This window comes from Erpetoichthys calabaricus, chromosome 9 (genome assembly GCF_900747795.2).
Source record: "Erpetoichthys calabaricus chromosome 9, fErpCal1.3, whole genome shotgun sequence".
In the NCBI taxonomy this organism is placed as follows: domain Eukaryota; kingdom Metazoa; phylum Chordata; class Cladistia; order Polypteriformes; family Polypteridae; genus Erpetoichthys; species Erpetoichthys calabaricus.
Window position 1 is genome coordinate 149,877,030 of NC_041402.2, and position 24,132 is coordinate 149,901,161.

At 36.9% G+C, this 24,132-nt stretch overlaps 1 protein-coding gene across 3 annotated transcripts in view; it reads right to left on the reverse strand.

The window, feature by feature from the left end:
• Window positions 1–24,132, reverse strand: part of zbtb16a (zinc finger and BTB domain containing 16a) — a 270,137-nt gene that overhangs the window by 141,942 nt on the left and 104,063 nt on the right. For all 3 annotated transcript variants that reach the window (XM_028810307.2, XM_028810305.2, XM_028810306.2), the window contains exon 3: window positions 13,486–13,583. In XM_028810307.2, the coding sequence (XP_028666140.1) occupies window positions 13,486–13,583 (98 nt within the window). The remainder of the gene's footprint in view (window positions 1–13,485; window positions 13,584–24,132) is intronic.

The window sequence follows — 24,132 nt, forward strand, 5'->3', positions numbered from 1 at the left end:
TGAAGGACAAGCAAACGGTGATTGCATTCACCACACTTTTGGCACGCAGACTTATTTTGTTAAATTGGAAGAATCCTAACTCTCCTCTGATAAGTCAGTGGAAAACCGAGGTTTTATATTATTTGAAATTGGAAAAAATCAAATTCTCAGTTAGAGGATCTGTACAGAATTTTTTCAAAACCTGGCAGGATCTAATCAATATTATTTTAGAATAAGAGAAATAGCTATTACCGCATTTATTTCCCTTCTCCATTTTTTTTTTATTTACCTATACAGGTACTTGTCGACTTACGACCGCGATTGGTTCCGACTGACTGGTTGTAAGTTGATCTGGACGTAAGTCGGCCTATGTTAATTTAAGGTAAGAATATTAGACTGGGAAATAATATTGTAATCATCTTAAAGTATTATTTTATCAACATTTTCTTACTTTCTAAGACAAACACAGCATACTACAGTACAATTTGTTTAATATGTGGAAAACGTACAAAACAAGAAATACTGTACTGTACATTTAATTCCTGGCACCACTGGTGCTTGGCTGCGGGTTGTCGATATCGCCTTCATCAGATCAGGCGAGGCTGCGGATGGGGTGATGGGAGGAGTTGCTCTTTTCATAAACATCGTGAGCTTCGTCTGAATTGTTTGTTTTTTTTTCTCTTCATAAATTTCGCAATAAGGATGAAATGTGTTGCGTGCCATCCGTTCAATCCTCGCAAATCGTTCAATATTTGGGTCCGTTTTTTCAAAATGAGCGAGGAGTTTATTCAGTAGAGATAAATCTTCAGACAATCCCTTTGTGGTGAACATTCTTTGTGGCACCTCCTCCTCTTCGTCTTACTCCAATTCTCTTGTTTCTTCTTCCGCCACTCTTTCTTCTTCCAATTCTATCAGCTCTTCATTCATAAGTTCACCTGATTCCCGGTCTAGCAACTCCTCGACATCTTCCATTTCACATTCCAATGAAAGGTCTTTTGACAGTTTCACTATTTCTTCACGAATCTCATCAAGTTCTTGTTCACTGTTAAATCCAGCAAAAGTATTTACATAACGCTTAACACACTTCTTCCATACGCCATTCATACACTGTGAGTCGACATTTCTTGCGGGGAGGGCTTCGGTTTTCTCTGATCTGAGTTCACCTCTGTTATAGCGCGTCTTTATTTGAAAAGAGCAGTGTCATATCGGGGCGAGTGTGAACGCTAACTTTGACAAGCACTATAAATTTACAGCGGTTGTTACAGACGTAAATCAAATGTGTTTTTATTGTATAATATTAACAATAACAGCAGCTCTCTACTCAAACCGGTAAACTCGAGAAGCTGCTAGCATCGAACCCAGAAGCTCTTGATTGGGAGTCAGCAGTTGTGTGTGGGAACTGTTAACATTTGAATGTGATGATTGTATATAAAACTTGTGCACGAACGAGACTGGGATAACTGTGGATGTGGATGCGAGTGGTGTGTGTGACTGAGAATGACTGGTGTGAAGCCTGAAGTCCAAATATCAAATAAACACTTTCACAAGTACAAGTATAACAGAACAAGTGCGCTTTTATTCAAGAAGAAAAAAGAAAGCAGGTTGCGGTAATCAGTTGATGCGACTGCTTGCCTAGTGCAATCCTAAGAACTGCCCAATCAAGAGCTTCTGGGTTTGATGCTGGCAGCTTCTCAAGTTTGCCGTTTTGAGTAGAAAGCTGCTATTAGTGTTAATATTATAGGGTTATATGTTAGGGTTATATTATTATCGAAAATTGCCAAAACAACAAGACACAAACACACGTGGGGCAACACTGCTGCGTATATTTTTACTGCTGCGTAGCGAGACTTGAGAGTGCGGGAAACTGGCGCTGCCAACAGCTGGCAGGGGAAACAGTCAAACGCGTCGTAAAGTCGAACAGTCGTAACTTGCATAGGTCGTATGTCGACGAGTACCTGTATATAATTCTTCCTTTCTTTTGTTTATTGTTGCCTTATTAAAAAGCCCTAAGCAATTCTCCTTTGGCTAAGCTCTCCTTCTCAGGGATGGGGTTTGATTTGTCTTCAATTTTTTTTTTGTTATAAATTGATCTATTTGTATGGAATGATTACAATAAAATAAATAAAAATATATATATTTTTATGATTAATATTCCAGACAAAGCTTTGAAAATATACTTTGGATAAATATGTATGATTATAATATACACACACACACACACACACACACACACACACACACACACACACAAATAGCAGCTAAGGCACGCTGTAATGAACCATTTTAAGACACACACATTTAGTTTTGTGAGCAGATATTACACATTTACTTTAGCCCAGGAAGACGTTCATGCATCTTTTTTCATAGATAATTGAGTACTCAACATGAAAATGAAGTAACTTGTGTAAAATTACACAATTTTACCAAGCTTCTCCATGGGCCTCTTTTGAAGTGGACTTCCTTTTCTGTGGTTTTCGCAGCAAATTATTTTAGCTTGAAGTATAAGAGCAAGTTGCATGCACATGTCACTATTTCTAATAACAGAATATTACTGGCCCAAAAATGACAGGCAAACTTGACAATTTACCATTTCAAATACATTTATTCATAGGAAGGAAAGAATAATTGTCAATTCATTTCTCAGTTACAATGGCATTTTACCCCTATTTCAGCTCTAAAACCATCCAACTAGTTTTCACTGGGAACTGGTACAATGATGCAAGCATCTAAATAGCTGCAACCCTGACACTAAGATATTTAATGCTTTGAATGCAAGTATGATAGTGTTCTGGTTTTATTTTACATGTTCTAAATACCAACCGCTAAACGTATTTGATTAACTTTACTGTCTAATTTATGTAGAACTCAGTAGCTCTGGTTCAGCCTTTTTACCAGCTTTCTCCTTACACATGTCTAACACTTTAAATTCATTTTATGCAGGGGCATTCATATAATCAGCACACACGGAAACTTGGAACAAAAAAATTAAAATACAAAGGCTGAAAAATAAGAAATCACAAGTCTACAAATCTGTATTCAAGCAGTGTATGAGAATAACAATTCTGAAAACTCATTACTTTAAGTTGGGTAAGGGGACAGATGTGAATTAAGACCAAGACATTCATAATACAGTTTCTAGAGTCATGAAACAAATAATGAAAATGCTGCATCAACAGTATTCTGACTGAAAGCTTTATATACATTTTAATATTATTAAAAAATACTAAATGAGAAAAAAAAGGTTGGCTTTACCACTTTCATTTTCAATTGCTTTAATAGCTTTCTATCTAGCTACTCGCAGCAGCCTGAACTGCTAAAGGCACCTTCCTCTGTTCACAACCTTGTCATAATTTACAACTCTGTAAAACCCACACATTAAACTATCTACAGTATCCACTTCCTTTATCTAAGACCCTTGCTTTAGTAAGCAAAACAGTAGTATATCTCATCATAAGAAATACCAGAAACACAAACAAACATGTGGGCGGCTGTCTGATAGAATCATTCTTGTTTGGTCAGCCTTTAAAATGAGCAGTTTAAAAAAAAAAAAAGTAAGTAGGCTACGAATTAGAAGCACTGGCACTATTTCCTGGAAAGACACATACTATGGTGACAGGCAAAGCCAGTTTGGAAGGGTTGCTTTAATGAGATATTGCCCATGTTCTGGAATTAGTACAATCACAGGAGCAGCCGAAAGAAGAAGAAGAAGAAGAAGTATGCTTAGTTCCCCAAAAATATCTGGCAGCATCACAGTACTTCTTATCTGAAGGTGTACATGCTTATTTCTTTCTGACCAACAATGTATCCTTTAGTAATACAATGTATACATATCATTTTGAATTATGTATACAATGTTTATACAAATCATTTGGCATTAAATACACTTTATATATGGTATATATATATATATATATATACACACACACAGAACATATTCAATGTAAATATTTTTTGAGAGAGACACAGAAATAGAGAGAAACCACAACACAAATCTGAAATGAAAGCAACATGCAACTAGTTTGCCTTATTTGGATAAATGTGTAAACTACAATATGCCTTTCAGCAAAAATGTAAGATCAGGAAATTCTCATAAAACACCATAATGAGTATGATAAATTCATAAACAGTAATAATGTGATAGGAAAATTAATACACAAACCCATCTACTTATTAAAACAATTTAGACAATTTTAGTAAAATCAAGTGATTAACTCAGATCTGTTGGAGAAAGAGAGAAAAAAACAAACAAACAAACTAAACCTAGAACAAACAAAAATTTAACACTAATGACATTCCCACCAGGTTTTCAAACAGAAACGCAATGACCGAGTGGATCATCCAGTCCAAGCAACAGACATATGCCTCAAAAAAGAAAGGTGTAAGAAAGCTAATCATAATTTTCTGTACATTTTTTTTTGCTTTCCACTTATTTGATAGATAGATAGATATTTTCATCCATCCATCCATTTTCCAACCCCGCTGAATCCGAACACAGGGTCACGGGGGTCTTCTGGAGCCAATCCCAGCCAACACAGGGCACAAGGCAGGAACCAATCCCAGACAAGATGCCAACCCACCACAGGACACTTATTTTCATTTTACTTAAAATTATAAAGGGTATAAATGAGGTGAACGCCATGTGCTGCTTTGCAATAAGATGAAACAAGCACATAAAAGTTGGCAAAGGGCAAATTTCATATAACGTATGAACATATTTCTTAGCACATGTACGTATACATCCATGGTACATGATACATAGTGTAGCATGGATTAAATTAGAGATCTTCAGATTTCAGTTATTTCAGACATGTTGGACTAATAAAAATTGGTGAGCTGTGTTGTGCTGAATGGTGGTATTACGCAAAACTTCATTTCCACATCAAAATATTCCTACAAGCACAAAATATATGGAAGTTGCATTTATACTATGTGTAAAGCATGGCCAGCCAATTGCATGTCACTGCTGATTATTCAGCTGCATTGTATACTCCATGGTAATACTTTTATCACATTGTGCAAACATGATTTGATAATAAACAATAATATCTGCCATAAGACAAAGAGTAACCTTGCATAGGACTGCTACATATTAATTATTAAATTGTCACAAAAATCAATTACAAACAAGTATATATATATATATGTTTTCAAAAAGCATATTTTAAAGTAGCCTTATAAGAATTTGGGAGGTTAGTGCTTTACCACACAGATTTCAATCAGCTCTACTGCTGGGCATAATTAAACTATTAAAACTGCCTCACTTTGCATTTTTAACATTTCTTACTTGTAATCCTGTTGACAGCAGTTTATATTGCTTATTATATGTAAAGCTGATTTTGAATACAGGAATACATTATTCTTTAGCCTTACAGTAAATGTATCATTTATAACCAAATATTGGACCATTATTGCTAAACTGCATGTTATTGTCCATAGACTTGTGGCACTTTTCTTAGCTGTCTGATTGCAGTGACAATGTCTAGAATAACCTACAGAAATCTAAAGGTTGGGGCAGGAAGGTGGGGGGCGGTGAGTCAAGCCAATGTTTGCAGTCTTTTGTATTACCACAGCAGAACATAAAAGTCAGCCATTAAAAGTTACTGACAACATAGGCTCTGACAATACAGACAGCCAAGAAAACATCTTTCTATTAAAAGCTCTGACTGTATTCTTTCCTCTATTTTTTCCCCTTTTGTTTACTGGTTTGCAAATCTCCACCTCGTTACATAGGAAGGGTGCCCCTCCTCAAGCTATGGAAGGAAGAAGTGGGAGCCTTCTGGTTGGGGGTGTGGAGGGGCTATTAGAAGAAGAATAGAAAAAGAATAGGAAAATGAAAAAGAAAAAAAAAAAAAAAAAAAAAAAACAACCTTACCCTCCACTTTGTACACAATGAAAAATTTGGCACAGGCCTGACTGTACATACTGTACCCATTGCTTTGGCAGGTCGCCCAGACTGGCTCTTTGCCAACACTACAATAAAATAAACACAGTCACTGCCCGCACAAGCAGGAAGGGGGGGTGTGGGGAGTTTGAAATGGTACACCACAATGCACTCTGCATACCAAAGTGCATATTTCTTTCTCAGTAGCTGGATGTTGCAGGAACTTTCAAACACTTACACTTGTCCTTTAACATAAGCATGAATGACAGTCCTGGATGTGATAAATGTGATTGGGTACAGTGAAACTAAGTAGAAAAAGAAATATTTAAAAAGGAAAAACAACGGCTGAAAATAATGCTGGTCGCTCGACTAAGATTTGCATGGTGTGAAATCATTAAAATAAATTTGAGTTTAGCTCCAGTAATGAGAAGCTTGAGTGCCGGGAAAATTGTAGAAGGCTAATCTCCCGTCATACTAAAAAAAATAAATACAATACAATGCACTTCCCATCATAGCAGCTAAAAATGTTATTGCTTACCATTCTGCTCTTGTCATAACACTGCTATGACAATGACAAGAAGCTCATATCAATGCAAAGTTTACAATACTAGTCATTCAAGACAATTAAATCAACAAAACAAAATTTGCTGTGGGGGCGTGCAGAAGGATTTAAATTTGCAGACGCTGTTTGCAGTTTTCTTCAGCCAGATATGGGTCTTTACTCCAACTTACAGCTGTTTACCGTAGAGGTCAGGCAACCATAAAATCAAGGCGATTCAGGAGGTTTATATTGGCTGTTAACTGTTATAAGCCTTTTACAGGGGTACAGGGTCCGCTTAAAAATGATTACCACAGGTGAGGCCAAATCAGCCTTTAAAAAGCAAAAAAGAAGACACAGAGGGTTTATAGTCTCAGATTACAAAGTGTTAGGAGAACATGCAAAGTATTATTTAACCCCTTGCAAATTTTCACATTTTACTGCTATACAACATTCAATCGCAGTGGATTTAATTTGGAGTTTTTTTTTTTTTTACATTAATCTGCAGACTGTTGAATTTCAAAGTGAAAACAGATCTCTTTAAAGTGGTCTAAATTAATTACAAACATAAAAACATAACAATTGATCGCCTAAATATTCACCCCCTCTAAAATGACACACTTAAATCGTCACTGGAGCAGTCAGTTGGTTTTAGAAGTCACATATTTAGTTCAAGAGAGAACATCTATCTGGGGTTTCAATTGAAAAATTGAACTGTACCTGGAATGTGCAACTTGTGGTGAGTCAATATGGTAGCCTAACCCACACCTAATGAAGACAAAAGAACACTTCAGGAAACTCTGTAAAAGGTTATTGAAAAGCACAAGGGGATTTACACAAGAAAATATCCAAGTCACAGAATATCTCTTGGAGTTTAGTAAAAATCAATCATTAAGAAATGGAATGGCACTGCTGTAAATCTGCTTAAAGAAGGCCATCCACAAAAATAGAGTGATTGTGCAAGAAGATGACTCACGAGGGAGACCACTAAAGCCCTATGATAAATCCTCAAGGAGTTAGGCTACCATAGTTCATAGAAAGGCGCTATATAAATAAAAATTTATTATAATTACTATATTGTTACCCGGTTTATTCACTGGTTCCAACTGTATGGAAGAGAAGAGAAGAGAAAAAACACACAAGACTCTGAAATCAGCTGTTCTATGGTCTGATGAAACCAAAATTGAGAATGTCGCCTAAACCTAATGTTTGGTATAGGCTAAATATTGCATATTATCAAAAACACTCCATCTTCACCATAAAGCATGGTGGTGGCAGCATCATGCTGTGGAGATGCTTCCCTGAAGCAGGCCCTGGAACAATTGTGTGGGTAGAGATGGTAAAAATGAATGCAGGACAATGCAGAGAAATACTGGTGAGAAAACCTGATGCAGTGTACAGAATCCTGTGGCTTGTGACAAGATTTGTTTTCTAGCAAGACATTGACCCTGTACGTAAAACCAAAGCTACACAGGAATGGCTTAAAATGAAAATGTTAAATGTTCTGGACTGGCAGAGTCAAAGTTCAGTGCTCACATTCATCAGACATCTCAGAATTACTCCTAGGAACTGTGTTAAAAGTCTAAAATGATAAGAATTTGTCCTACCTCGAAGTAGGACATGAAAAATAATTATAATGCATCTAACACCTACTCCCTGGTAGGAGCAGGAGTTCACATTTGTGAATTAAGTCACTATTTTACAGCACCCCAAGCTGCAAAATGGCACTCAACAACACATCTTGTATCTGCCTTGGAAATCATGACACTTTGCAGTTTTATGATACTAACACTAAGAGTTTACCACAAAGATAATAACCACAATAACAATAATATTCAAAGAAGGAAAATATAATAATGCAAGATATTACAGTAAGCTGTATGTAATTGTTGCTATTTTGCAACATTATCAAGTATACTGTAATACTGCAACACCCAATGAGATGGAAAGACCAAGGCGAAAACACACACACAAAATTAGAGTAAAGCCTGAAAATCGGCACATTTATTTAACAATGAATGATCCACAGCTGTACTTTCAGAAGAATCTCTGCTGTTATGGCCACGGGGGATGCCTTGTAAAGTAATAGTTATACTGATATATCCATGACTACTCTACCGCTTATTCTAAAGTTGTTTTTACAATCATCTTCCAATGTGGCATGCTAGGCCTCACTTCATGAACACTCTTATCCACTGCAAGGCTCTATTTATCCAATACCCAGGAGTTTTCTCAAACCTTCCCGGGCTTGTAAAGTATAACGCAAATGTTCCCAGCATTCATGGAAGGCAGAACTCAAAGTCCTTGTGTGATGCTGCAAATCCCCCATTAGGGCCCCCACACCTTCAGGGTAATATCATGGCTACTACAGTACAGTTTGTATCCATGACTACATGAGTACTGATATTGTGATATCACTTGTGATTCACATATGTGTGCTCATCAACATGGGGAAATAATCTTTATGTGCATGCCAATTTGCATGAATGCAGCTTGCATTAAAGTTATGTTATGTGGAGTGGTGGGGAAATGTATGATTTTGCATTTTACCTCACACATTGTAAGGTCTTTCAAAGTTTTGGGCTAAACTCGAGAAATAGTTGATTGAGACATACCAAATCATCACTATTGCAAAGCTGCATTTTCTTTGTGGTCACAAATCACCACCAATATTTTCATTTTGGATGACAGTGCACACCTTCTCTATGCAGATGGACTGATCATGTGATTTGGATTTGTGATGCGAATTTTCTCTTGGGGATTAATAAAGTATCTATCTATCTATATACACCATTTATTATGAATATTATTCCATCACTTTCAGATTGATATCTTTTTACAAGTTCATTGTTGTCCAGTATTTCCAAAAACATTTCACCTTTCCAAGATGGGTGCCGATCTCTTCCTGAATGCCATCTTCTGGAAGCTACGAGCGAGTCAGAACAGCCATTTTCTGGACACGCCTACTGAGTTAGAACCGCTCATGAGCTCTCAATAATACTACAGCAGTTAAGAGTAGAAATAAAAGCATTTTATCAATTTTTGCTAATGTAGAAATTTTACTGCTAAACAGTAGACCAAATTTGGATCACTACGATTTTTGAACTAGTTATGAACGTTTTCCAAATCTGAGACGGGCAGAGACCTCAGTTCAATTGGGTATTTTTGATTAGACATGAAAAAGGGTCTTTACTCATTCCTAAGCAACGTGACAGAGCTCATTACAGACTCAAGAATGGAATGGTTGCCAAAGGTAAATCTAAATACTGGCATGTAGGGTGTAAAAATGTGATCAATTTTGTTGTTTATATTTGTAAATTATTTAAACCAGTTTCGAAAGGTTTTGTTGTCATTTTTTCAATAGTCTTTTTTTGTTGATCAACATCAGAAAAAGCTCAATTAAATCCACAGTCATTCAGTGTTATAGAACAATAAAAAGTGATTGTAAGGGAGTGAATAGTTTTTATAAGCACACAAACATCTATGATATGCATACTTATTGTCACACGTGCCTGGAGATCACCTTCTGGGCTCAATCAAGGTAAGCAATACCATGCAGGACTGACAGGAGGTGCTGTCACTAAATTTCTCTTCCACCCTCAGCCCTGGGAAGCACCCCAGCAAAGATTTGTGATCCTGCTTGCGGAGCTCTGGGAAAGCTGGAAACTAATCCAGAGAGAGGAATCTCATTTTGGTCCGGAAACTCCCAACTGATGGAGCTCCTGTGCTGCCTAATGCTATTATACTAAAGGCTGGACAGGATGAATTTCTATTTTTCTTGCCTTTAGGTGAACATTTTTTGTTTTGTTCAAAATGAACTGGGTTGTGTGGATAGATCCCCAAATGATATTGTGGAGTCCTTTTGTCCTTAGAATAAATACAAATACATGCACACAAATATTACTTACAAGATGACGATTCTTGATTACAGGCAATGTCCAACATTAGCTAAACAACGGTTTTCAGGACTATATATGTCAGAATATTAAGCATGTAACAACATATATAGGGAATGGCAATTAAAACTGTGCTTGCAAGAAAAGCTCTTAAATCCCTTTTGTTTAGTATTAATTAAAAAGGCAAATTCATTACACATGAAAGTTTAAAAAAAAAAAAAAAAAAAAAAAAATTGTATCTTATTACAGTAGCGGAGAGTATCCAGAAAAAAATAAAGATTAAAGTTAAATAAATTTCAGGCAGAGTGAATGTATGATGAATGGAATATAAGAAGGTATAATAGAATGAACACAGACTTTAATACTGAAAGATAATGTGGCACTCTTAAACTTATTCTCCACTGTATAGTATAATTACTTCTGATATATTGCTTCCAAATATTGGTCGGTGACTATTTGAGGATGGCAAATAAAATCTCTCCATTAGACATAACCAACTGTTTAATCACCAGGCTGGATGATGGAGCGAGCAAACACCTAAGGTTAGGTGACTGAAAAAGCAGTATTCTGCCAGTTCTGCTGCAACCTTTGTGCCAAATCTATCATTGGGCATGAATGGAAAGAAAGTTTAAAAACCACTAAATTTCTAATTGAAAACTTAAGCTCCAGTAAACATTTTGTACGCATTCCACAGTAGGCAAGCTTTTTTTTTATCTATTGTCCACACCAGCCAATAGTCTTCATTTTGCAGTTTTAGTTTTCATTTCTTTTGGCAACAAATGTTTCTTTTAGCATGTGTCCATGCCTTCCTGCCTTAAGCATATACTCTATGTATTACATTTGTTTTCCCATTTGCCCCTGTGTTTATAATCATTTTTCATAGAATGCACACTAAAGAGTTTTGCAGTGGCACAAGACAAAGCACTCGATTTCTCTTCCTTCCTAAAATGATCTGCTCTAGTGTGTTCCTTTTCTATCAGTTACTCTTTATAACACATTCTGTCTTGCTATCCTCAGTGTATTGTCTATTTTATATAATCCCACCTGGTGCTGCCTTATATCTACTTTTTCAATTTCAGATATACAGTCAGAACTTGTTTTTCAAATAAGTGCTGTTGTAATCTTGGCTCCTTCTGGGCCACCTGGAAAATAATGGAGGATGTTTAACGCTGACTTTTTTCTTTTTTCTTCTTTTTCAAATAACAACATGGAAAAATTCTAATGGCCAAGCATGAAGGGCTTGGAAAATTGTGTGTAAACACCCACCAAAATATTTAGGGGATTTCCCACACTGAGAATTTGTAAAAAAATTAATTTTAGATGGGACATAGCTTTGAACCTCTGCTTTTCCAAATGAAGGTGGAAAGGGAATACCTGAAACAAGTTAGGTGTGTTACAAGTTGTGTTAGTAGAACAGAGTGACCAAATATTTCAGGTTGCAACCTAAGATGCTAAGATACAGTCACCCTTGCAGATGGCATTGTTTCCATGCATTTGCCTATTGCTGAATGAGCAGTGGTTATTTAGAAAATAGAAATAATGGCACCCTTCAGACTCCTCCCTCTTCTTGCACAACAGTGAAGAATACATGCATGCATGTAATGGCAAACACACAAGTAGTCAAGAAACAGTCTTAATTGAAAAAATGTGAAATCTACATGGTTTTGTTTTGTGGAAAATTGGTTTTAACACAGTTTTAATGTCGTTTTCAACCTTTTCCAGCATTAATTTTGCATTCTATTTTGGGGGACTTGCAGCATCTGAACTTGTATATGCCCTCTGGTGGTTCGTAACATACCTGCTGTGTAGCTGACAGACAAAACATTTTTTAAAACAATTAATACAATAACTACCAGCAGTAAAATATCCACCCATGTATTCTTTTTCTAAACTGCTTATTTTAATCTGGGGTAACAGAGTAGGACGTTTCCTTGCAGCTTCAAACACAAGGTAGGAGCCCAACCCTGACTGGGCCAACAATATACTGTTAGATGTTCCTAACAGAAAATAACTTTTTGCCTAACAAAATAGTAGTTTTTCATTAATGTGAGTGGGATTACCTACAAATGAAAACCTCTTAATTTTCTACTTTGGCAAACGTATTACAAGCAGTATTTTAAAAACTAAAAATCTATAAAATGTGAAAGTTGAACAGAGCATAAGAAAACTGCCAAAACTCCTTTTGGACTATGAACAGAGAGACTTGTGGAAATTACAGAAAAGCAAACAACTAGACATACTGTTTTGCAGGCCATAACTAAACCATTCCTCAGCAGTTACGCTAGACAGAATGTTTCTAATGAAACTTTTAAATATTTCTTCTGAACAAGAATATGTAACATTTTAACATTAACAAAAATGATAGGTAAAACCAAACTAAAAGCACGCATTTCTTGGGTTTTTAATTGAGGATGCTATTTCTAGTGACTGGCTAGTAGTGTCTGCCAAGATTTGACCTCTTTGAGGATCTGACTGACACATGTGAATAGGTGACCCTGCTAATTGTAAGCCTTTCAGACTCTCCCAGGTAATATGCAACCCTTACATCTCAGAACAGTCAGTTTGCAAAAGGTTTACAAAATAGGTTCTACAAGAAAGATGAGAAGGAATCACTTTTTTCACTAATCTGTAGTTACAATAGGCATTTCCTTGATGTCAGTGCTAACATTTGTTCTTAGCTGTCCTTAGGAAAATCCTTTTCAGTTTTGCACCTCAGTTACACATTAAAACCAAAATAAGAAATTTGGGTAATGCACAGACTTAACCTCACAGACATAATAAAAAAATGTTTTTCCTTAATAATAATAATAAATTTGTTTTTTATTGTAGTTTGATTTATGTGTTCAAAGCTGATTATGTCAGATGTTGAGAGCCCATGCCTCTCTCTTTTATTTAATGCTGGTTTCACATATCTTCAAGATTAAAATGATGATATATGCAAGCCACTAATAGGAGCAAAAAGCAACAAGCAGGCATTAAAGCATTACAAAGCTGAGAGTGGGATCATTTGCTGTAATGAGCCCACAGAAACGACTTGAATGTTAATTAGATGCAAGATGAGTGATTAGGGAAGCATGTTCAGGGTCATAAAACTGCTTGGCCACTCTGAAGAGCAGCTTGCAGATTTCTTAAAAAGGTGGCAAGTAAAGTATCACTGCATCTTTTAAGCTGTTTATTCCAACTGCCCCTACCTGAGTGTGATAGCAAATGCATTCTCAGTCGTAAACTGTCGAGGAACCGCTTTCCACAGAGCTCACAGCCATAAGTCTTCATCCCACTGTGCAGCTTCCTATAAAAGCAGAAGACAAAGAGCTTAAGAAGAGTGACCAGTATCTTAGTTCCATTCTAATTAACAGCAATCATTTTAAGAACGTAAAACAGCATTCTGCAAAGAAAGAATTGTAAATATGCGAAATGTTGCCATTTATAAAAAGTATTTGAATTTTAAATTTAAATTTACTTTTACAGAACAAGGTTTCCCCATATAAAACTTCCAAGTACATAATTCTTTTCTCATTAATAGGGTACATATTTCAAAGAATAACTGTAAACGATGAAAAAAATGAATAGAAAAATCTTGTATCATGCAAGCACCCTTATGCTCCACATCATCTTGAGCACAACTTTGAAAAATTCAATGTACATTAGCCCAACCTGAAAGCAATTCCTTAGCTTACCATACCTTTCACATATATTGTACAGTATATAGACTGTGTATGAAGGAGCAGGGTTTTCTTTGGCATTTTACCCTAGTTAACTAAACCATATGCCTCATTATCTTATTATTAGCCAAGATTATATAAATTGAGCTTACTTTACACTGGTGAACGAACATATGAATGTGTTACTGATCAAAAGCATAATGTTTTGCGGGGCAAATGGCATAAAAAAAAAAAAAAATTAAAAAAAAAAAAAAAAAAAAATACAGGGATATGAGATTTGGGTTGTATTCTAACCCCTGTTCATTCATTTTCTATATCTGCTTATCCAATTAAGAATGAACCCAACCCTGAGCCTCTCTAATCGCATTATTTAGCAGAAGACAGGGAACAACCTTGGAGAGGGTGCCAGTCCATCTCAGGGCACACATAAATACACAACAACCACACTCACTTATACAGGCTGTGGCGGGGACACCCCTTCTACATATGTTCCGGGGGAGCATGGGCATCTCAGTATCTCCTCCGGGATGCTTGGTGGCATCCTCCCTGGCTGACGATGGTGCCTCAGTTTCCCGCAGGGCTCCATGGGAGATGCAGTTCTCCACAGCCCTGTTGGGATCTGGGGTGGCCGCCAGGGGGTGCTGCATGGGTCCATGAGCCAGCCTGGACAACTCCACAGCCCCGCCCAGAAGTGCAATCGGAAACAGGTGATCAAGCACCTGGAGCACTTCCGGGTGGGCTAAAAAAAATGGCCACCAACCACTAAATTTATTTTCTCTTTTATTTTTCTTTTCTTCATTATGTAAAGCACTTTGAGCTACTTTTTGAATGAAAATGTGCTTTATAAATAAATGTTGTTGTTGTACTCAGCAGCCAGAATTGGGAGGAAGAGGACAAGGTTGCCAGGGAGGAGTGGTGGTTTGAGAAGGGACTGTTGTGAGATTTAAGTGCTTTTTGGACTGTGTTGTGACTGTGGGGTTCACGGGGAAGATGTGCCCCACAGGTGAAGAAAAGTCTGTTTTTTTACACGTGCCTCCGAGTAAGTCTGTGGCAGGTCGAGCGCTATATAGCGTCTAATTCACAAGGCCTAACTTTGCGTTACCAATTCCTCAAATGCATTACAGTTAATTTAAATGTATTCCTCCAGCTATACCTGAATACAGTTAAATAAAGTTTGCTGATGACATTATGATCTGTAGCGATCGTAGGGAGCAGGTTGAGGAGAGGAATGAAGGTCAGTAGGAACAAGACAGAATGCATGTATAAAAATGAGAGGGAGGTCAGTGGAATGGTGAGGATGCAGGGAGTAGAGTTGGCAAAGGTGGAGGAGTTTAAATACTTGGGATCAACAGTACAGAGTAATGGGGATTGTGGAAGAGAGGTGAAAAAGAGTGCAGGCAGGGTGGAATGGATGGAGAAGAGTGTCAGGAGTGATTTGTGGCAGACGGATATCAGCAAGAGTGAAAGGGAAGGTCTACAGGATGGCAGTGAGACCAGCTATGTTATATGGGTTGGAGACGGTGGCACTGACCAGAAAGCAGGAGACAGAGCTGGAGGTAGCAGAGTTAAAGATGCTAAGATTTGCATTGGGTGTGACAAGGATGGATAGGATTAGAAATGAGTACATTAGAGGGTCTCCTCAGGTTGGACAGTTGGGAGACAAAGTCAGAGAGGCGAGATTGCGTTGGTTTGGACATGTGCAGAGGAGAGATGATGAGTATATTGGGAGAAGGATAGAGCTGCCAGGCAAGAGAAAAAGAGGAAGGCCTATGAGGATGTTTATGGATGTGGTGTGGTGAGAGAGGACATGCAGGTGATGGGTGTAACAGAACAAGATGATGAGGACAGAAAGATATGGAAGAAAATGATCTGCTAACGGGAGCAGCCGAAAGAAGAAGTTAGATAAAGTTGGTAAATCAGATCCACAACTATGGGATGTATGGATAAGAAATTAAGAAATAGCTCTGTCAGTTCAGGGAGTAAAGCTGGGTTTAGCAGCAATTTGAACCATCCATTCGACTTGTAAATGGGGTCCTTCCTGACATCAGCAAGCTTATTTAAAACAGTCAATCCGTCTGGAGGAAAAAAAAATCTCACCAGGTACTTCTGCATCCAGTACTAACTCTGATGAAACTGTGCTCTTTCAGCACAGGAAGGGTCACCGCAGTTCAGATATTTTGCCAATATAAAACCAATTTTTATGAATACCCTGTACTATTATAGTTGGTTGTATCTGTTGTCCTGATAACTGTGGACTCTGCTCAATAAAGATTATAATGTAAGCTGGGGGTTTCAACAACAAACCAATTGTATGACTATTTTATTAAATGGCATACTGTATACCCTACAAATAGGTGTTGGACAGCTTAACAGACATCCGGAAAACAAATTTGTGTTCAAGTTGTTACCCATTGTGTCATCTAATAAAATCAAGTAAGAAAGCAATGGCAAGCACATCAAAGATTTCAAATGTAAGGTTGTTTGTAGTGCTCTATATTGAAAAACGTGCATGTCTTTTAAAAGTTACACACTGCACTGCTTAATGTGGGATTACACATAAACTTTTGGGGTTTAAACTGTTTAACAAAAAATTAAACGTGGATAAGATGGTCAAAGATCTAAACTATCAACTGATATTTTTTTCTTTACCTGCCAAATTAACTAAGTAAATAATATACAATAGAGTATAAAGTGATTTTTTATGCAGAGTTTACTGTAAAACTATACCCATCAATAATATAAAACACAATAATATTTTTTGAGAACTTCACACCAGAATGCATTTAAAAAATAACCAACATAAAATAAGAAACTCAAACTATCCGGTATTATAGTATAGTATAGCAAAGTATTATCAAACAGATAAAGACTGGCAGACATCTTTACAAAAAAATCTGTCCATCCATTTTTTGATTCCACATTCATTCTACCATAACTAAATTTAAACCATTTACATACATTATGGGAAGCTAGGCATTTTTACAACAAATTATTATAGCAAATCCTGCCAAACAAGTGCCATGTACTCATTGAAGAGGACTTGGCAGATATTAACCAATAATCTATTCATCCATCCATCTGCTTACCATGCTTCAGGGTGATGGGTGGGGGAAATCTGGCCTATCCTTTCATTATTTAGCATTAAGCATAAACTAATCATGAAGGATCTGCCAGCTCATTGTAGGGCACACTCACTCATACTTGCTCAGTTAAGAGTCCAACAGACATCTCTGACATGTACGACTGTTCAATCAACCAATCTTCACTTCTAGGGAAGTACATTCCACTGTAAGGAATACAGTATCTGGGATACCTGCAATCCCTTGCTTCAAAAAAAAAAAAAAAATTGGAATTGCAGGTAACATCATGTACAACATTAAAATAAATAAGTAAATCTAACAGAGTACCCTTCAATTCAGCTGACCCAGCCCAAGAAAGCATAATAGATTCTTAAAAGTAATTTATGTAAATAAATTAGAAAAGGTTAGTATTATTAATGATGGCCTTTGTAAGGTCTGTATGGAGTCAAAACTATTGATTATTAACTGAAAAACATAGTAGTGTTATCCACAACAAATTAAAAATATTCAACACTATACTTTGGGTATTAATTACAGGCAACTACTAACAGTCTACATGCTATAAAAGACAGAAGACTTCTTGATATAAAAAATAAATAAAAATAAAAACAGCAATACATCTAAGGAATCTTTTTAAGTGGGTTTGAATACTTTATAATGCAAACAACATCTATTGTGATGTCCTTAACTGTTTGGTTTTTCCGTCTACATGAAACACCCTATTAGAGCAATTTTGTTGAAATTTGGCTCCCTTATTCTGCAATTGGGGGATTTAACTTTTTGTTGAGATATCTCAGATACAGAATTATGCACAAGTTTTTGAAATTGAATTAACTCTAATGGAAAAGCATTTGCAAATTTTCTAACTCTTCTATTTAAAAATATAGAAAAACATTCTGTGTGGATTGAATTGCAGATTAGTTTACCGTTTTAAATTTATTTTGAGAGAGGTTACTTCAGCTTGTGTATTCTGTATATTTTGGTCTTTTACTTATCCAACAGCTGCCTCCATGGCCAAGCAAATCCCCATTACAAGTTACTCAAATACTGGGAAAGGCTGTAACCTCTGGTACACCAGCTCATCTCCTCTACTAAAGTATCTATGCTTCCAATCCTTGCATTTCCTTTTGAGAATAAATCCTTATATAAACAAATGGATATACTGTGTTCTCTACCAACACCAATTTTAATATAGAGATTTTTTTTACTAAACTGTATATGTATCTGATCCTAAAAAGTGAAAAAACAAACAAACAGTGTAATAAATTGCATAAAAAAAAAAAAAAAAGGATTTCTTGTTCCACTGATTACTAACAATGCAAAATGCAATATGTGGCAAAGGTCTGTACAGTATTTTAATTATATTAACACAAAGTAGGAAGTAATGGTTATTTCTCAAGAAGAAAACTTTTGCAGAACTAGATTGATTAGTAGAATAATGACTAGAAATAGGTTTGTTCAATAGGTAATATAAAGTATCAGATGGTTTCTGAAGTGTTATATACAATTATTTTGAGAAAGAGCTGACATGCATTGCTCAGTATTTTTAAAAAACATACATTTTACGTTATATAGTGAGGTTGCTTCAAAGGTAAAGTTTTCCGGTGGACAATACCTTCTGGAATTACCCGTAAATAATTCAACTCTTATGCCAACCAATATTTTATCACAATTATTATGAAATGGTAGATTTATTTTTTTTTATTTAAAACTCTTAATTATTAAAGTATGTATTTTACATATTACATAATAGCCTTATTTACTTAGTGGAACTAATTTAGGTTATACTGTCTGGAGTTATTCTGCAGATATATAAAGAAAGCATGTAATACTGTAGACGAAATTAAGCTTATACAAAGGTTTTTCATTTTTCATAAATGACTCCCTAAGATACAGAGGTTGCAAGAAGCCTGGGAGAAATGACCGTGAGGGACTTCCAGTCAAAATCTAATGTAGAAGATAGAGGTTTAAACATTTGTTAAAAATAACAGATCCACCCAACAATATTCTACACTTGATGGAAATCACACAAGATAATTCATTCATTTATTCATTAATTTTCATCCATTAATTTGAAGAAGGATTGCAGGGGCAACAGTTTTACCAGTGAGGCTCAAAAATCCTTTTCCTCAGCCACACTTGCCAACTCGTACTATAGGATGCCAAGGCATTCTCAGGCCATCTGGGATATGTAATCCTCCCAGTGAGCCCTGGGTCTTCCCTAGGGTCTCCTGTGACGTGGTCATGCTCGTAAAACCTTCACAGTGAGGCGACAAAGATATCTGTCAAAACCTCCTCAAATGGCTCCTCTCAATGTGGAGAGTCAGCAGCTCTACTCCTAGCCTCTCCCAGATGTCGATGTTCCTCACCCTCTCTCTAAGGGGGAGCCCAGCCACTTTGTGGAGAAAGCTAATTTTGGCCTCTTGTACCCACAATCTCATTCTTTCTGTAATAACCCAAAGCTCATGACCATAGGTGAGGGTAGGGAGGTAGACTGACTTGTAAACAGAGAGCTTCACCTCCCTGACTCGGCTTCTTCACCACTATAGATCAGTATAGCGACTGCATAACTGCACTAGCTGCCCCAGACTGTCTGTTGATCTCACCATCCCCTTTCCCCTCATTTGCGAACAAGACCCCAAGGTATATAAATTCCAACATTTGAGGCAGTAACTCACCTCCCACACGGAGAGGACAGTCCACCTTTTACTTACCGAGGACTAAGACCTCATATTTGGAGGTGCTGATACTCTATCTGCCGCTACAAACTCAGTTGCAAACCATCCCAATGCGTGCTGGAGTTTGCAGCCTGACAGCCATCAGGACCAGTGATTCCAACGTCACTAAAATGGACCCCTTCCCCTCCCTGGCTGCGCCTTGATATATTGTCTGTGAAAACCACAAACAGGAAAGGAGACAAAGTACAATCCTGGTGGAGTCCCACACCCACTGGGAATGGTGGTGATGTTTTTCCAAGTACCTAGACACAGCTCTCACTATGATTATACAGGGACTGAATAGCCCTTATTTATGGAACCCCATACTTTCCCAGCACCCCCCAACACCATCCCTCAAGGAACACGCTCATACTCCTTTTACAAGTCCACAAAACAGGCTGGTACACAGTTCCACAGCCTGGACAGAATCCACATTGCACCTCTTGGATCTGAGGTTCCAAGACTGGGCAGAGTCTCCTTTCTCGTACCCTGGTGTAAGCTTTCCCCAGGGAGTAGGAGGAATGTGATACCCAAATAGTTGGAGCACACACTCTTCTCTTCCTTTTTAAAAAGGGGGACCACCACCCCAGAGGCACAGCTCCTGATTGCGATGCAACATTAAAGCAGGTGTGTCAGCAATGACAGTCCAACAATGTCCAGAACCTTCAGCATTTCTGGGCAGATCTCATCCATTCCCAGAGCCTTGCCACTACAGACTTGATTAATCTCGGTGATCTCCAACAGGGAAATGGACATTGATCTCCCATCAGCTTCTAGTTCTGCCTCCTCTACAGTGGGTGTATCCATCAGGTTCAGGAGCTCCTTAAAATGTTCCTTCCATCACCAGACAACATCCTCAGTCCAGGTCAGCACTTCTCCACCCGGGCTGAGAACAGCCCGGATGAATCCCTGCCTTCCCTTTCTGAGTCGCCTGATGTTTTTCCAGAACCTCTGTGAGGCCAATCGATAGTCACTTTCCATGGATTCTCCAACTCCACACACAAAAACGGAAAGCTACTTATCTAGAAATGACTAAGAGGAAAGAAATTATGTAAGCCTCACTCTGTAAGCACTGAGTGAACAAATAAGTACAGTATTTGCAGTACGTTACACTAAAAAACAACCTCACTGCTGCTTTACCTGTACATTATAGTGATTCAATATTTACTATAAGAGCCAGACCAGCTGTACAATATAGTTCGAAGTAGCCAACTTAACCTTGAGACTGAAAGAGGTTTTCTCTCTTCTTCATCATCTTTCAAAAATAATGTTGAAGAAATTGGTTCTCCATAACCAACAACTAACAGAATACATCAACCAATGTAATTTTTACATCATCTGAATTTGATGCAGTGGTCTATTTAATTCAGTTTATTTTTGTATAGTGCTCTTCACTGAGTGCCCAGGAAGCTGAATAGCGGTCGACAAATGCTGTTGTGTCACCAAGAGCCTACCTGGGCTGTAATTTTAACTACACATTATTGTAATGTACTGTTAAAGATAGCTTTTATTGTCTCCTAGAATATGTAACACCATTCTATTATCACAATTATATTTTAATATGACTCAGTTACAAAAATACATAACAAACAAAAATGTGATAACTAACTCTTTGAAGCAACGAAAAAAAAATTAGAAACCTCTAGCTTTCAGATCAGTTAAACAAGTCCCCAAATAAACCCAAGTATTACTTACTCCTTGTGTACATTTTCCAACTTGTAGTTTTTAGTGATAATTTATTAATGTTTCTAGTACAGTTAACATTTACAGACTGTTAACAGCAGGTTTATACAGGATTCTTAAACTAAGGTATGACTCAATATTCCCATTTATGCAGTAATTCACATTCATAAGCAAGCAAATGAACTGCTACATTCACTGCCCTAAAATTCTCTCTACAACTATGTTCAGCTTTGTGCTATACATTTCTCATAAAAAATTTCTCATTAATAAGAAATCCTGTTAAATACTTGCACCCTCAGCAATATAGGCCATTAAAAGGTGTAAACATGCATGATGGTAATTATTTGCCAGTTGAAATTACAAGTGATCACTTGACTAAAGTTCATCCAGTCAGAGCAACCTATTGTATTTCAATCTCAATGAAAAAACTGGACATTCAAATGAAGTAACTGTGTATGTAGTTAATGCAGTTGCTTCAAACTGGACTTGCAACAATGAAAAGAGATGTTTCCTAAAACAGATTAAATTAATCACAATTTGTTAAGCAAACAAAATGCACACAGCAAAGGCTGAGGTGCCCAATTTAAAAAAAATATATAAATAAATATGGCTGGGATTGGCTCCAGCAGACCCCCCGTGACCCTGTGTTCGGATTCAGTGGGTTGGAAAATGGATGGATGGATGAATTCATAATCACTTACTTTGCTTATGTTAAAAATTTGTCATTTGTAACCTTTTGGGAGTGACCCTTAGAGGACTAGGACCAGCAATAAAGAATCATATATCAAAAATATGAATGCATTCATTATTAGCAACCTCAAAATAGCATAAAATGACAATCCATATCCCTATATTGTGCTCCTCATATTTTCAAAGTTTTGTGAAAAGGAGCTACTTTGAGCCCTCCCAGGATGAATTAAGAGGTGAACTCTGGTCAGTTAATGTGACACCTATTGGTTTACTCTTTATTATTAGGATATAATTACCTGTGCAAAATATGGTCCAAAAATGGAATAAAAATTGTTCGTTTCAGATCAAGAGGGTCAAATGTAGCCCCAAAAAGTAGGACATCTTGTATAAAATCCACCAGACAACAACAGCAAAAAAAAAAAAAAATTAAGTGATTTCAAAATAATCCTTATGAACACAATATATATATATTTTTTGTGGAATTGTGGAGAGACAAGTTGTGGAGTTTGTTTTCTCTGTTCATGTCTGAGTGGGCTTTCCTCTAGGTTTCTGTCCACATGGTTGGTTAGCTTACTTTAAATGGTCAAATGGAAATTCTGAACTGGCCCTGTGTAGGAATATGTGTACATATTCCCTGGAAAAGATTTGCACCTAGCACTTCCAGCTTGCTCCGGACTTGTGTTTGATATTACCAGAGTAGTCTCCAGCTGCACCATCTCTTTGAATTGATGTCAAATTACCAGTTACATGACTGATAACAGGTAACTGAAAGGTATTCTTCTGCACCAGAGTAGTAGCTATTGCTACCATGCTGGTAGTCAATTAAGAATCCAATTCAAAAATGTTCTGTGTAGACTTTCTTGCCAGGGTTACAAATTAGTGTTCCTACTATGCAATGTTGGTATTTTACCCCTTTGTCTGCTAAAATGGTTGCTCTCCCTTTTCTCCCATGGTCTAAAGATGTGGTTGCTAAAGTTGATGGCAAAGTGCCTCAGTGCACTTGAGTATACAAGTACCTCATTCTGCATGGTCTATAAAGGGTTGGCATCCCCATTCAGGTTTTCATCCTGCTGTGTACAGTTGTTGACCGGACAGGCTCCACTTGGCTTAGCATCCAGTAACCACAAAGAGATGGTCTAAGAAAACATGTGCATGTAACATATTTTTACCTGTTTCACTGACCCCTGCAACAACAAAGCTGGTCACACTACATCATTGCTTATATTCAATATTGAGGCTTAGATTAGTGGCACAATAAATCTCACAACATTAGAATACTAGCATTATTGTTAACCTGATCAATCACTTTTTAAAAACACGATAACAAGGTTTAAAACAGCCTGCAAAATAAAGCAATACCACCCAAAATAAACCAATTTTTGTAAAGCAACTGCAGGTTTGTCTTTTTAAAACACAATTTCCAAATTTGATTAGTAAATTCAGTGTTCTTTTCTGTGTTTAGTTTTGCTTCATAAGAGGCACATAAATTACATATATTTGAATGCTGCCATTCACAAAGAACATTTGCTTGACTTTCATTCACTGGGAATTATTTGCCTCCTTGTGACTATTTTGCAACTACAGACCTTTTATTTGTTTAATTATTCACTTGCACAAATTATCAGGTGCTACAGGGCATACATTATAAAGCAAAGCAGCAAATGCTCTTCTAAAAATGGAAGATTATACTGAATTATGTTAAATAATAAAGAAAAATGAAATTACTATGGATGACACAAAGAAAACAGCTAAATCAAGACACTAACATATACATGAAACACTTCAGGGCTATCATGGATTCATTTATTTAAAAAAAAAGAAAAAAAAGGTTTAAAGGATAAATTGAATCTCAGTCTATTTTTTAAGCAAAGGGAAGCTTGAGAAGAATTTGATTCTGATTAATTAATCTCTTTGCTGTGAGATTTTAGGATTTTGGAGAAAGTGAAGGAAGACGTTTGGTACATGTATTATGCAGCACATTTTCCCCTTCCTTCTTGAGTAAGCCA